This window comes from Anomaloglossus baeobatrachus, chromosome 5 (assembly GCF_048569485.1).
Source record: "Anomaloglossus baeobatrachus isolate aAnoBae1 chromosome 5, aAnoBae1.hap1, whole genome shotgun sequence".
In the NCBI taxonomy this organism is placed as follows: Eukaryota; Metazoa; Chordata; class Amphibia; order Anura; family Aromobatidae; genus Anomaloglossus; species Anomaloglossus baeobatrachus.
In genome coordinates this window covers 542,811,100-542,823,129 of record NC_134357.1, presented here as the reverse complement: position 1 = coordinate 542,823,129, position 12,030 = coordinate 542,811,100, and the positions used below count along the sequence as shown (strand labels likewise).

The 12,030-nt window shown below is 48.8% G+C and overlaps 1 protein-coding gene across 1 annotated transcript in view; it reads right to left on the bottom strand.

Annotated features, from left to right (window-relative positions):
• LOC142312216 (uncharacterized) overlaps window positions 1-12,030 on the bottom strand; it is a 240,110-nt gene that overhangs the window by 114,184 nt on the left and 113,896 nt on the right. Inside the window, 1 exon segment of the mRNA XM_075351123.1 lies at window positions 3,382-4,725. Within this exon segment, the coding sequence (XP_075207238.1) occupies window positions 3,382-4,725 (1,344 nt within the window).

Below are 12,030 nucleotides of genomic sequence, written 5' to 3'. Positions count from 1 at the left end.
TTGTACAAGGTAAAAGGGATTTTGACTAAGGAAGGCTGTCATTCCATTTTGCAACGCCATGCCATAACCTATGGACAGCACTTGATTGAAGCCAATTTCATCCTACAACGGTACAATGACCCAAAGTATACCTCCAAATTATGCATGAACTATTTAGGGAAGAAGCAACCAGCTGGTATTCTATCTGTAATGGAGTAGCCAGCCCAGTCATCAGATCTCAACCCTATTGAGCTGTTGTGGGAGCAGCTTGACCATAAGGTATGAAAAAAGTGCCCAACAAGCCAATCCAACTTGTAAGGGGCTTCTGGAAACATGGGGTGAAATATCTCCAGATTACCTCCGCAAAGTAACAGCTAGAATGCCAAAGGTCTGCAAAGCTGGAATTGCTGCAAAGGAGCACTGTGACGAAAGCAAAGTTTGATGGAGAAAATTATTATTTCAAGTAAAAATCATTATTTCTAACCTCGTCAATGTCTAGACTATATTTTCTATTCATTATGCAACTCACTTGATAAATAAAAGTATGATTTTTCATAAAAAAGACAAAATTATCTGGGTGACCCCAAACTTTTGAACGGTAGTGTACAAAATAATAATAATTGAAATTCAGATTGTTCTGAGCAAATTTTTAACAATACAGTGATATGACAAGAATCTGCATAACTAATCATATGCTAAATAGTTGCAAGTCAAAGTTATATATGAAATAGCCAAGATGATTGTCTATAAAATGATGGTAGAGTCTTGCAGAAAACTGCTGGGTAGTGAGATATCCAGGCTGAAAGTCGAAAGTTCAAAACATTGTTCCCCCTTAGCTCCTCAGTAGAGATGAGCGAACCTGATGTTCAGTGTTCGTACAGAACCCAGACTTTACATTAAAAAAAAAAAAAAAAAAATCAGCGTTCGGGTTCAGGTGATTTACGTATGCAAAGCACTCAAGCGAGCAGCGCTGTTTTCAGGTGTACTTGATGCTCAGCCCTGTGCGAGCCGCTTACAGTGTTTGAATTGCTCGCACGGAGGGTAATAACAGCATGACCAGATGTAGTGTGCAGACACAAAAAAATAAAGTAAAATGAAAAAAACAAAAAAAAGTCCACCCTCCCCCGAAAGTGTTTTATGGCTACCTGCACGTGGGCGGAGACACAAACTGCCAATCAGTGCCTTCAAATGAAGTTCAGGTCGAGTCCAGAACAGAACTTTAAAAAATCCAGGTGAACCCAAAGAACCCGAACTTCCACGGGTCCACTTATTTCTACTCATCATTGGATACACAGCTCTGCTAAAAATATACATTTATATAAACATTCACTGTGTATACACTACCCCATTTTGTAGTTCCTTTCAGGTCATGTGATTGATTACATGGCCCAAAAGACCCTGCGGTGGAAGGTTCTTCTGCTGCTCACTCAGGACATGCAGCCTCAGTGGAAGTGTCTGTAACTTTATCTCCTGCTGTGCACCAATCAAACAGATCATTGTGGGTCAGTAGGTAAGAGAGCAGTTCTCTCAGTAATTAAGAAGGACACTGTCAGCATTCTACATCATTACAGTAAGCTGCCTCTCGACTGTAACAGGCACTCACTTATTAGCAAGATTTCTTCATGTTAAAAGTGTGTCATAGTCCAAAATATAAGGCACGTTCTAAAGTAATTTCCATTTGTCATTAAATTATACTACGGTCTGTTATATGGTTTTTGTACAATTTGTCAATAAAATGTATAATTTCTCTCCATGTGAATTATTTTTGATAGTAAACAAAATATGATTTTCAAATAATTCACATTTCAGAACCTAGGTATTAGTACGGCTTCTCCCCTGTGGGAATTCTCTGGTATGTAATACGATGCGATTTCTGGTTAAAACATTTCCCACATTCTGAACCTTAACCCCTTCAGCCCCGGGGCACTTTCCGTTTTTGCATTTTTGTTTTTTGCTCCCCTTCTTCCGAGAGCCGTAACTTTTTTATTTTTCCGTCAATCTTGCCATATGAGGGCTTGTTTTTTGAGGGACAAGTTGTACTTTTAAATGAAACCATAAGTTTTACCATATGGTGTACTGGAAAACAGCAAAAAAATTCCAAGTGGGGAAAAACTGCAAAAAAAAGTGTGATGGCACAATAGTTTTTGGGATGTTTTATTCACCGTGTTCACTATATGGTAAAACTGATGTGTGGGTACGATGCCTGAGGTCAGTGCGAGTTTGTAGACACCAAACATGTATAGGTTTACTTGTATCTAAGGGGTTAAAAAAAAATTCAGAAATTTGTCAAATAAAAGTGGCGTATGTTTTTTTTGCGCCATTTTCCAAAACCCGTAGCGTTCTCATTTTTTGGGATCTATGGCTCAGTGATGACTTATTTTTGGCGTCTCGAGCTGACGTTTATAATGGTACCATTTTTGCGCAGATGCTACGTTTTGATCGCCTGTTATTGCATTTTGTGTAAAACTTGCGGCGACCAAAAAACTTAATTTTGTCGTTTGGAATTTTTTTGCCACTACGCCGATCACCAATCAGATTAATTGATTTTATATTTTGATAGATCGGGCATTTCTGAACGCGGCGATACGGAATATGTGTATATTTATTTATTGTTTAACCCTTTAATTTTCAATGGGGGGAAAGGGCGGTGATTTGAACTTTTAGGTTTTTTTTTTTTTATTTTTTAAAACTTTTAACTTTTTTTTTATTTTACTAGTCCCCCTAGGGGGCTATAGCGATCAGCAATCCGATAGCTATTATCTATCTGCTGATCACAGCTATACAGCTGTAAACAGCAAATTCATTCACACTTGTTTTCACCCTGCTCCCGGCCGGGTGAAAACTAAAGTAAAACGTCATAGCTGCAGGCATCATCACATGACCCTGTGCTACGATGGCAACCCCCGAAAGTCACGATCAAAGATCACTCACGTGACTTCCGGTGGGGGCGGTGGTAAGTAAAAAACATGGCCGCGCGCATTTACATCTCGCTGCCAGACTTTGCGATTCCACTCGGAACATGTAGGCACACATGTCAGCTGTTGATTAAAGCTGATATGTGCGCCGATCCCCGCCGCCTGCCCGCGGCAGGGGGCGGGGCTTAACGGGACACGCTCCATGACGGATATATCCGTCCATGGTCGTGAAGGGGTTAAAATGACTTCTTCCCTGTATGACTTGTCTTGCGGTTAACAAGATGTGTTTTCTGTGCAAAACATTTCCCGCATTCTGAACATGAGTATGACTTCTCCCCTGTGTGAGTTCTCTGGTGTGTAACAAGACCTGTTTTACCTCCATAACATTTCCCACACATTGAACATTAAAAAGGCTTCTCCCCTGTGTGAATTTTCTGGTGTGTAACAAGACCTGTCTTACCTCCATAACATTTCCCACATACTGAACATGAAAAAGGCTTTTCCCCGGTGTGAGTTCTCTGATGTGAAACAAGAACTGATTTCTGTACGAAACATTTCCCACATTCTGAACATGAAAAAGGCTTCTCCCCTGTGTGAGTTCTCTGGTGTGTAACAAGACCTGATTTCTGTACAAAACATTTCCCACATTCTGAACATGAAAAAAGCTTCTCCCCTGTGTGAGTTCTCTGGTGTGTAACAAGACCTGATTTCTGTACAAAACATTTCCCACATTCTAAACATGAAAAAAGCTTTTCTCGTGTGTGAACTCTCTGGTGTGTAATAAGATGCGATTTCTGGGTAAAGCATTTCTCACATTCTGAACATGAAAATGGCTTCTTCCCTGAATGATATGTCTTGTGGTTAACAAGATGTGTTTTCTGTGCAAAAGATTTCCCACATTCTGAACAGGAGTATGGCTTCTCCCCTGTGTGAGTTCTCTGGTGTGCAATAAGACCTGTTTTACGTCCATAACATTTCCCACATTTTGTACATGAAAAAGGCTTCTCCCCTGTGTGAGCTCTCTGGTGTGAAACAAGACCTGATTTCTGTACAAAACATTTCCCACATTCTAAACATGAAAAAGGCTTCTCCCCTGTGTGAGATCTCTGGTGTGTAACAAGTTCTGGTTTCTGTACAAAACATTTCCCACATTCTGAACATGAAAAAGGCTTTTCTCCTGTGTGAGCTCTCTGGTGTATAACAAGAACTGATTTCTGTACAAAACATTTCCCACATTCTGAACACGAAAAAGGCTTCTCCCCTGTGTGAACTCTCTGGTGCATAACAAGAGCTGACTTACCGCTATAACATTTCCCACATTCTGGACATGGAAAAGGCTTCTTCCCTGTGTGAGATCTCTGGTGTGTAACAAGATCTGGTTTCTGTACAAAACATTTCCCACATTCTGAACATGAAAAAGGCTCCCCAGTATGAATTTTCTCATCCATACCAGGAACTGATTTCTGGTTAAAGTATCTCTCACCGTTGGTACAAGAATATCTCTTCTCCTCCATGTAAATTTTTTGATGTTGAACAAAAGATGTTTTGAGGAGAAAACTATTTCCACATTCTGAATGTGAAATTGACTTATTTGGTTTAGGAGTTCCTTTTTTAATGCCTCTTTTGTGACTTCTAATTTTCTTAGTAGTCTGTAATGAATCAGAAGATAGGACCTGTTTCATAGGATCAGCTGATATATCTTTGCTGTGAAGAGATGATGGTGTATCTGGAGTAATGTCATTCACTTTAGTTGTATACTCTGTGATCTCAAAGTCATCTGATTCACAAATTGAAGATCTTTGTTCTTTCCCTGATCTTCTGTCACAGTCATCTGCTAAAAATAAAACCAGTTATTTTTTAACAAAATATCCTTATTGTATATTTTTGAACATTTTTACTTAAAATGTCCATAGAAATAACTTATGTAGCAAAATTAAATTATTCACTAATTACAATGACAGTTTAATTCAATAAAATACCTCATAGGATGAACCAGTAGAGTGTGGTTTTCAACTGTTTGTTCATTTTGCCTCCAAAATATTGGAATAAGAAGCCATGTAAAAATATTTTGTAGGTAAAAAGGTTACCAATAAAAACTTTTACTCATCTTGCAAATAACAATCCCCCACTCAAGTACATCATCTCTCAATCAGAGGGTTTCTACATTATTAGTAACCCTGAAGCCTGAGCCTTGGATTTTGCCCAAATCACATTTTTAAATCAGACATTTTTTTATTACCATTTTCCAACAACATACCGTATTTTCCGCTTTATAAGACGCACTGGATTATAAGACGCACTCCAAATTTAGACATAAAAAAAGGTAAAAAAAAAGAAAAATGGGGTCCGTCTTATACTCTGGTGTTCTCTTACCGGAGGGGGGCAGCAGTGGTGGTGAAGCGGGGTCACAGGAGGCACAGGTTGTGCTGGCAGGCGGCGGCGGTGGGTGAGTCGTGCAGCAGGCCGGTGCAGTGAGCGTCCCAGTGTCCGCGGTCCCGGTTCAAATGATTGCTCAGTGGTGGCAGCGGCGGTGACGGCTCAGTGGTGGCAGCGGCGGTGACGGCTCAGTGGTGGCAGCGGCGGTGACGGCTCAGTGGTGGCAGCGGCGGTGACGGCTCAGTGGTGGAGCAGACCGATGCCGTGTTTTCCCTGTGTCCGCGGTCCCGATTCAAGTGATGGCGCCCGGAGCGGCGCATGTGTACATGGAGCTCTCATCCAAGGGCTCAATCTGCGCACGCGCTGACTCCCGGAGCAGCGCGTGCGCAGCTGGAGCTCTCATCCAAGAGCTCCATCTGCGCACGCGCCCGCACCCGGTGCCATCATTTGAAAGTGGGACCGCGGACAAACTGGGTAACTTGCTGCACAGCTGCCCGCCCTGCACGCATAGAGTGGCAGCCAGCAGGCTGCCCGCCCACCCTGCGTGCAAGCGGCCGGGTACCTGTGCTTGCAGGCAGGCGGCAGCCAGGTGCCTGTGTGAGGGTGGCAGCCAGGTGCCTGTGTGAGGGCGGCAGCCAGGTGTCTGTGTGAGGGCGGCAGCCGTCTGCCGCCCGCACGGGCACCCGGCCGCACACAGCGCCCGGCCGCACACAGCCACGGGTACCCGGCTGCCACCGCACGCAAGCACAGGTACCCGGCCGCTTGCACTCAGCCACAGGCACCCGATCGCCGCCACAGGCACCCGGCCGCCCGTTCGCCGCACAGGACAGGACCCCCAGGTACCGCTATATTCGGATTATAAGACGCACCCCCCATTTTCCTCCCAAATTTTTGGGAGGAAAAGTGCATTTTATAAAGCGAAAAAAAGAGAATTTTGTTTACTTACCGTAAATTCTTTTTCTTATAGTTCCGTCTTGGGAGACCCAGACCTTGACCTTGGGTGTTTAGCTTCTGCCTCCGGAGGACACACAAAGTACTACACCTAAAAGTGTAGCTCCTCCCTCTGAGCTTATACACCCCCTGGTGAGCCAGTCACAGCCAGTTTAGTGCAAACGCTGAAGGAGAATAGCCACCCACAAGTAGAACAGAGCAAGAGCCGGAACAACCGAAGACTCTGTCCACGACAACAGCCGGTGAAAACACGCGGAACAAGGAAATTGCCAACAGGCAACAGGGAGGGTGCTGGGTCTCCCAAGACAAAACTATAAGAAAAAGAATTTACGGTAAGTAAACAAAATTCTCTTTTTCTTTATCGTTCCTTTGGGAGACCCAGACCTTGGGACGTTCCAAAGCAGTCCCTGGGTGGGAAATAAACAGAAAAAACTAAGAAGTAAGCAGAACCTAACTTCACAAATGGGCGACTGCCGCCTGAAGGATGCGTCTGCCCAAGCTCACATCTGCCGAAGCATGAGCATCCACTTGGTAGTGCTTCGAGAAGGTATGCAGGCTAGCCCAAGTGGCAGCCTGACAGACTTGTTGAGCCGTAGCCTGGTGCCTAAAAGCCCAAGAGGCACCGACAGCTCTGGTCGAGTGTGCTTTGATCCCCGGCGGGGGAGGCGCCTGCGTACTCTGATAGGCGTCCGAAATGGTCGACCTAATCCAATGGGCTAAGGTCGGCTTAGAAGCAGGGAGGCCCTTGCGCCGACCTGTGGTTAGCACAAAAAGAGAGGTGCACCGCCTAAGCGCAGTGGTGCGAGACACATAGATCCGGAGAGCAAGCACCAGATCTAGAGTATGTAGAGCTTTTTCAAAGCGATGAACAGGGGCCGGACAGAAGGAAGGTAAGGTAATGTCCTGGTTAAGGTGGAAGGGAGAGACCACCTTAGGAAGAAAGTCCGGAGTCGGACGGAGAACCACCTTGTCTTGATGAAAGACTAAAAAAGGCGACTCCGAGGAGAGCGCAGCCAAATCAGAGACTCTCCTAAGAGAAGTTATGGCAACCAGAAAGGCCACTTTCTGTGACAGACGATACAAAGAAACCTACCTAAGAGGCTCAAAGGGGGGTTTCTGCAAGACCGTGAGAACCAAGTTAAGGTCCCAGGGGTCCAAGGGCCGCCGGTAAGGCGGAATGATGTGAGACGCACCCTGCATGAAGGTGCGGACCTGAGCCAGCCGAGCGAGACGCCGCTGGAACAAAACTGACAGAGCCGAAACTTGTCCCTTGAGAGAGTTGAGGGACAGTCCTAGCTGCAGACCGGACTGTAGAAAAGACAGAAGAGTCGGCAAGGAGAATGGCCAAGGAGGATGGCCGGTAGAGCGACATTAGGACAGGAAAATTTTCCAAGTCCTGTGATAGATCTTAGCAGAGGAAGACTTGCGGGCCCGAGTCATAGTGGAGATGACTTCAGGGGGAATACCAGAAGCCGTCAAAATCCAGGACTCAAGAGCCACGCCGTCAATTTGAGGGCCACAGAATTCAGGCGGAAAAAACGGACCTTGCGAGAGTAGGTCTGGACGGTCCGGGAGATGCCACGGCATCTCTACGAACAGTTGGAGCAGGTCCGTATACCAAGCTCGCCTGGGCCAGTCCGGTGCAATGAGGATGACTCGACGACCTTCCATTCTGATCTTGCGCAGGACTCTGGGCAAGAGAGCTAGAGGGGGAAACACGTAGGACAGACCAAACTGGGACCAGTCCTGAACCAGAGCGTCCGCGGCGAAGGCCTGAGGATCGTGGGAGCGAGCCACGTAGACAGGAACTTTATTGTTGTGACGGGATGCCATTAGGTCCACGTCCGGAGTGCCCCATTTGCGGCAGATCGACTGAAATACTGCTGGGTGCAGGGACCACTCGCCACCGTCCACGCTTTGACGGCTGAGATAATCTGCCTCCCAGTTATCCACGCCTGGGATGTGGACTGCGGATATGGTGGACCTGGAGTCCTCCGCCCATTGAAGAATGCGTTGTACCTCCATCATTGCCAGGCGGCTGTGTGTCCCGCCTTGATGGTTGATGTAGGCAACCGCTGTCGCGTTGTCTGACTGGACTCGAATGTGCCTGCCCGCCAGCAGGTGGCGAAATGCTAGGAGAGCTAGAAGCACGGCTCTGGTTTCCAGAACATTGATTGAAAGGGCTGACTCGGACGGAGTCCAAGTGCCCTGTGCTCTGTGGTGGAGACATACCGCTCCCCAGCCGGATAGACTGGCATCCGTGGTGAGAATCACCCAGGACGGGGCCAGGAAGGAGCGCCCTTGGGACAGGGAGAGGGGCCAAAGCCACCACTGAAGAGAGCTCTTGGCCCGTGGCGACAGAGCCACTAACTTGTGTATGGAGGAAGGCCGCTTGTCCCAACAGCGGAGAATGTCCAGCTGCAGGGGGCGCAGATGGAACTGGGCAAAGGGAACAGCCTCCATGGACGCCACCATTTGACCCAGCACCTGCATCAGACGCCTGAGGGTATAACGGCGGGGCCTCAGGAGAGAGCGCACCGCCAACTGGAGTGACAGCTGTTTGTTTAAGGGCAACTTCACAAGTGCCGGCAAAGTCTCGAACTGCATCCCTAGGTACGTGAGACTCTGGGTCGGAGTCAGAGTGGATTTGGGAAGATTGACAAGCCACCCGAATTGGGCTAGAGTGGCGAGAGTGAGCGAGACACTCCGCTGACAGTCTGCGCTGGATGGAGCCTTCACTAGAAGGTCGTCCAGGTAAGGGAGCACTGCCAACCCCTGGAGGTGCAGAACCGCAATCACTGCTGCCATGACCTTGGTGAATACCGGAGGGGCCGTGGCTAACCCGAAGGGGAGAGCCACGAATTGGAAATGATCTTCTCCTATTGCAAAGCGTAGCGAACGCTGGTGTGAAACTGCAATTGGCACGTGTAGATAGGCATCTCTGATGTCGATGGACGCCAGGAAATCCCCTTGGGTCATTGAGGCAATGACTGATCGCAGAGACTCCATGCGAAAATGCCGTACCCGAACATGCTTGTTGAGAAGCTTGAGATCCAGGATGGGTCGGAAGGTACCGTCCTTTTTGGGGACTAGGAAGAGGTTTGAGTAAAAACCTCTGAACCGTTCCCGGCTGGGAACCGGTACAATTACTCCGTTGGCCTGCAAGGCTGCCACGGCCTGTGAGAAGGCGGCGGCCTTGGAGCGGGGGGGAGTTGAGAGAAAAAATCTGTTTGGCGGGCTGGAAGAGAATTCTATCCTGTAGCCGTGAGAGATGATATCTCTCACCCACTGATCGGAGACTTGTTGAAACCAAGCGTCGCCAAAGTGGGAGAGCCTGCCACCGACTAAGGACGTTGCTGGAACGGGCAGAGAGTCACGAGGAGGCTGCCTTAGTGGCAGGACCTCCTGCGGTCTTCTGTGGACGCGCTTTTGAGCGCCAGTTGGATTTCTGGTCCTTAGCTGAGTTAGCGGACGAGGCGGAGGGCTTAGAGGATGACCAGTTGGAGGAACGAAAGGAGCGAAACCTCGACTGAATCCTACCCTGGGCAGGTTTCTTGGTCTTGGTTTGTGGCATGGAAGTACTCTTCCCGCCAGTAGCTTCTTTAATAATTTCATCCAGCTGTTCACCGAACAGCCGGGAACCAGCAAAAGGGAGCCCAGCAAGGTACTTCTTTGAAGAAGCATCTGCCTTCCACTCTCGAAGCCACAAGATCCTGCGGATAACGAGGGAATTAGCCGAAGCCACTGCAGTGCGGTGAGAAGCCTCTAGCATGGCAGACATGGCATAAGAAGAAAAAGCTGAAGCTTGAGAAGTTAAGGCAACCATCTCGGGCATAGATTCTCTGGTGAGGGAATGCATCTCCTCTAGAGACGCAGAGATGGCTTTGAGAGCCCACACTGCTGCAAACGTTGGGGAAAACGCAGCCCCCGCCGCTTCATACACGGATTTGGCCAGAAGGTCAATCTGACGGTCAGTGGCATCCCTAAGGGAAGTGCCATCAGCCACCGACACAACGGTCCGGGCTGAGAGCCTAGACACCGGAGGGTCTACCTTTGGGGAGTGAGCCCACTCCTTGACCACCTCAGCTGGAAAGGGGAAACGGTCATCAGAACCACACTTTGGGAAGCGTTTGTCAGGACAGGCCCTGGGTTTGGTCACAGCGGTTTGAAAACTGGAGTGGTTAAAGAACACACTCTTTATTCTCTTAGGCGAGGTAAACTGGTGTTTTTCTGCCAGAGAGGGTTGCTCCTCTGATACTGGCGGATTGAGATCCAGTACAGAATTAATGGAAGCAATCAAGTCACTAAGTTCTGAGTCACCCTCGGAAAGATCAATGGGGCACATGGAGTTAGCCTCCGACCCCCCTGTAAAGGCATCCTCCTCATCCTGTGAGTCAGCTCTTGAATCAGAGCCGCGGGATGAGGAGGGAGGGGAAACCCTGCGGAGCCTCTTAGGAGGACGGGGTCTGTGCCCTGATGATGAATCCTCTGTGAATTCCAGTGGACGGAGGTCAGAGGATAGGGATCCTAAAGGACCCTTAGCAAGAGCATTAGAGGCACCCTGTGAAGGGGGCTGATGCATATTCATCAAAGTCCTGGACAGAAGTCCCATGGACTCAGCAAATGACTGGGAGATAGACCTAGAAAAGGACTCTACCCAGGCCGGGGGTTCAGCCACAGGTGCAGAAGCAGCCTGAGAGACCACTGGGGGTGAGACTCCAGGCTGTGGCACCTCAAAGTTAGAGCAGACATCACAATGTGGATAGGTGTCGGTTCAGGCAGCAGGATATTACATGCAGCGCATGCAGTATAAAGCTTTGGAGCCTTGCTCCTCGTGTGAGACATGCTGCTGGAGTGGGGAAAACAGCTTCTACCAAAGAGAATGAACCCCAGGGAGTGTATTCCGAGGTCCACAACCAGAGACCGGCTGTGGCTTACCAGACCGCTGGAAGCGGTGTTGTGTGCCCTCCAGATCCCGAAGCCCGGACTCCCAAAGCACAGCACCTCAGCAGGGATGCAGAGTGCAGGATGGCCAAGCGCAGAGTGAACCCTGTCCAAGAAAATGGCCGCCGGAGCGAAGAGAGGGGGCAGGACGGGGGCGTCTCTGTAGGAAGGCGGGATCTGGAGGGCCATAGAGACCTGCAGGGGAGGAGTCACGCACAAGCAGTGGGGAGTGTCCCTCCCCTGTGCAGGACGGCCGCCGGGAGGAGCCGTGCCTGTCCCTCTGCATGAGTGACATGCGAGGGCAGGTAACAGAAACTAGGCCTCTGGCGAAGCCGGGGCCTAAATTTGAGCAGCGAGGCCGACGCGCAGGCACCATCGGCGCGGTTCTCGGGCGAAAGCCAGAGGACCCGCCGGAAATGCCAAAACAAATACAGTAAACACACTCTCCCCATACAATAAATGACATAGACCCCCAACATATGAACGTCTCAGGTACTTAGCTGCTGAGACGCAGAGCCAGGTCCCCGGGGATGAGTGCTCCGGTCCAGCAGGGTCCTGAAGGGGCTGTGGACGGAGACCGGTCTCCTGCCAGGCATGGAGACGCGCTGGCTCCCACTTCAATCCAGAGCCCACGAGGGATGGTGATGGAGCACGGCATGTAAGGCTCCAGCCTTGGAAATCAACCTTACAACACCGCCGACACAGTGGGGTGAGAAGGGATATGCCGGGGGTCCAGACGTGGACCCGCACTTCTTCATACTTTATCCAAAAAAAAAAATCATATGAGAATGCATGTGTGGATGTATGCCTCCTGAACACAAAGCGATAAACTGGCTGTGACTGGCTCACCAGGGGGTGTATAAGC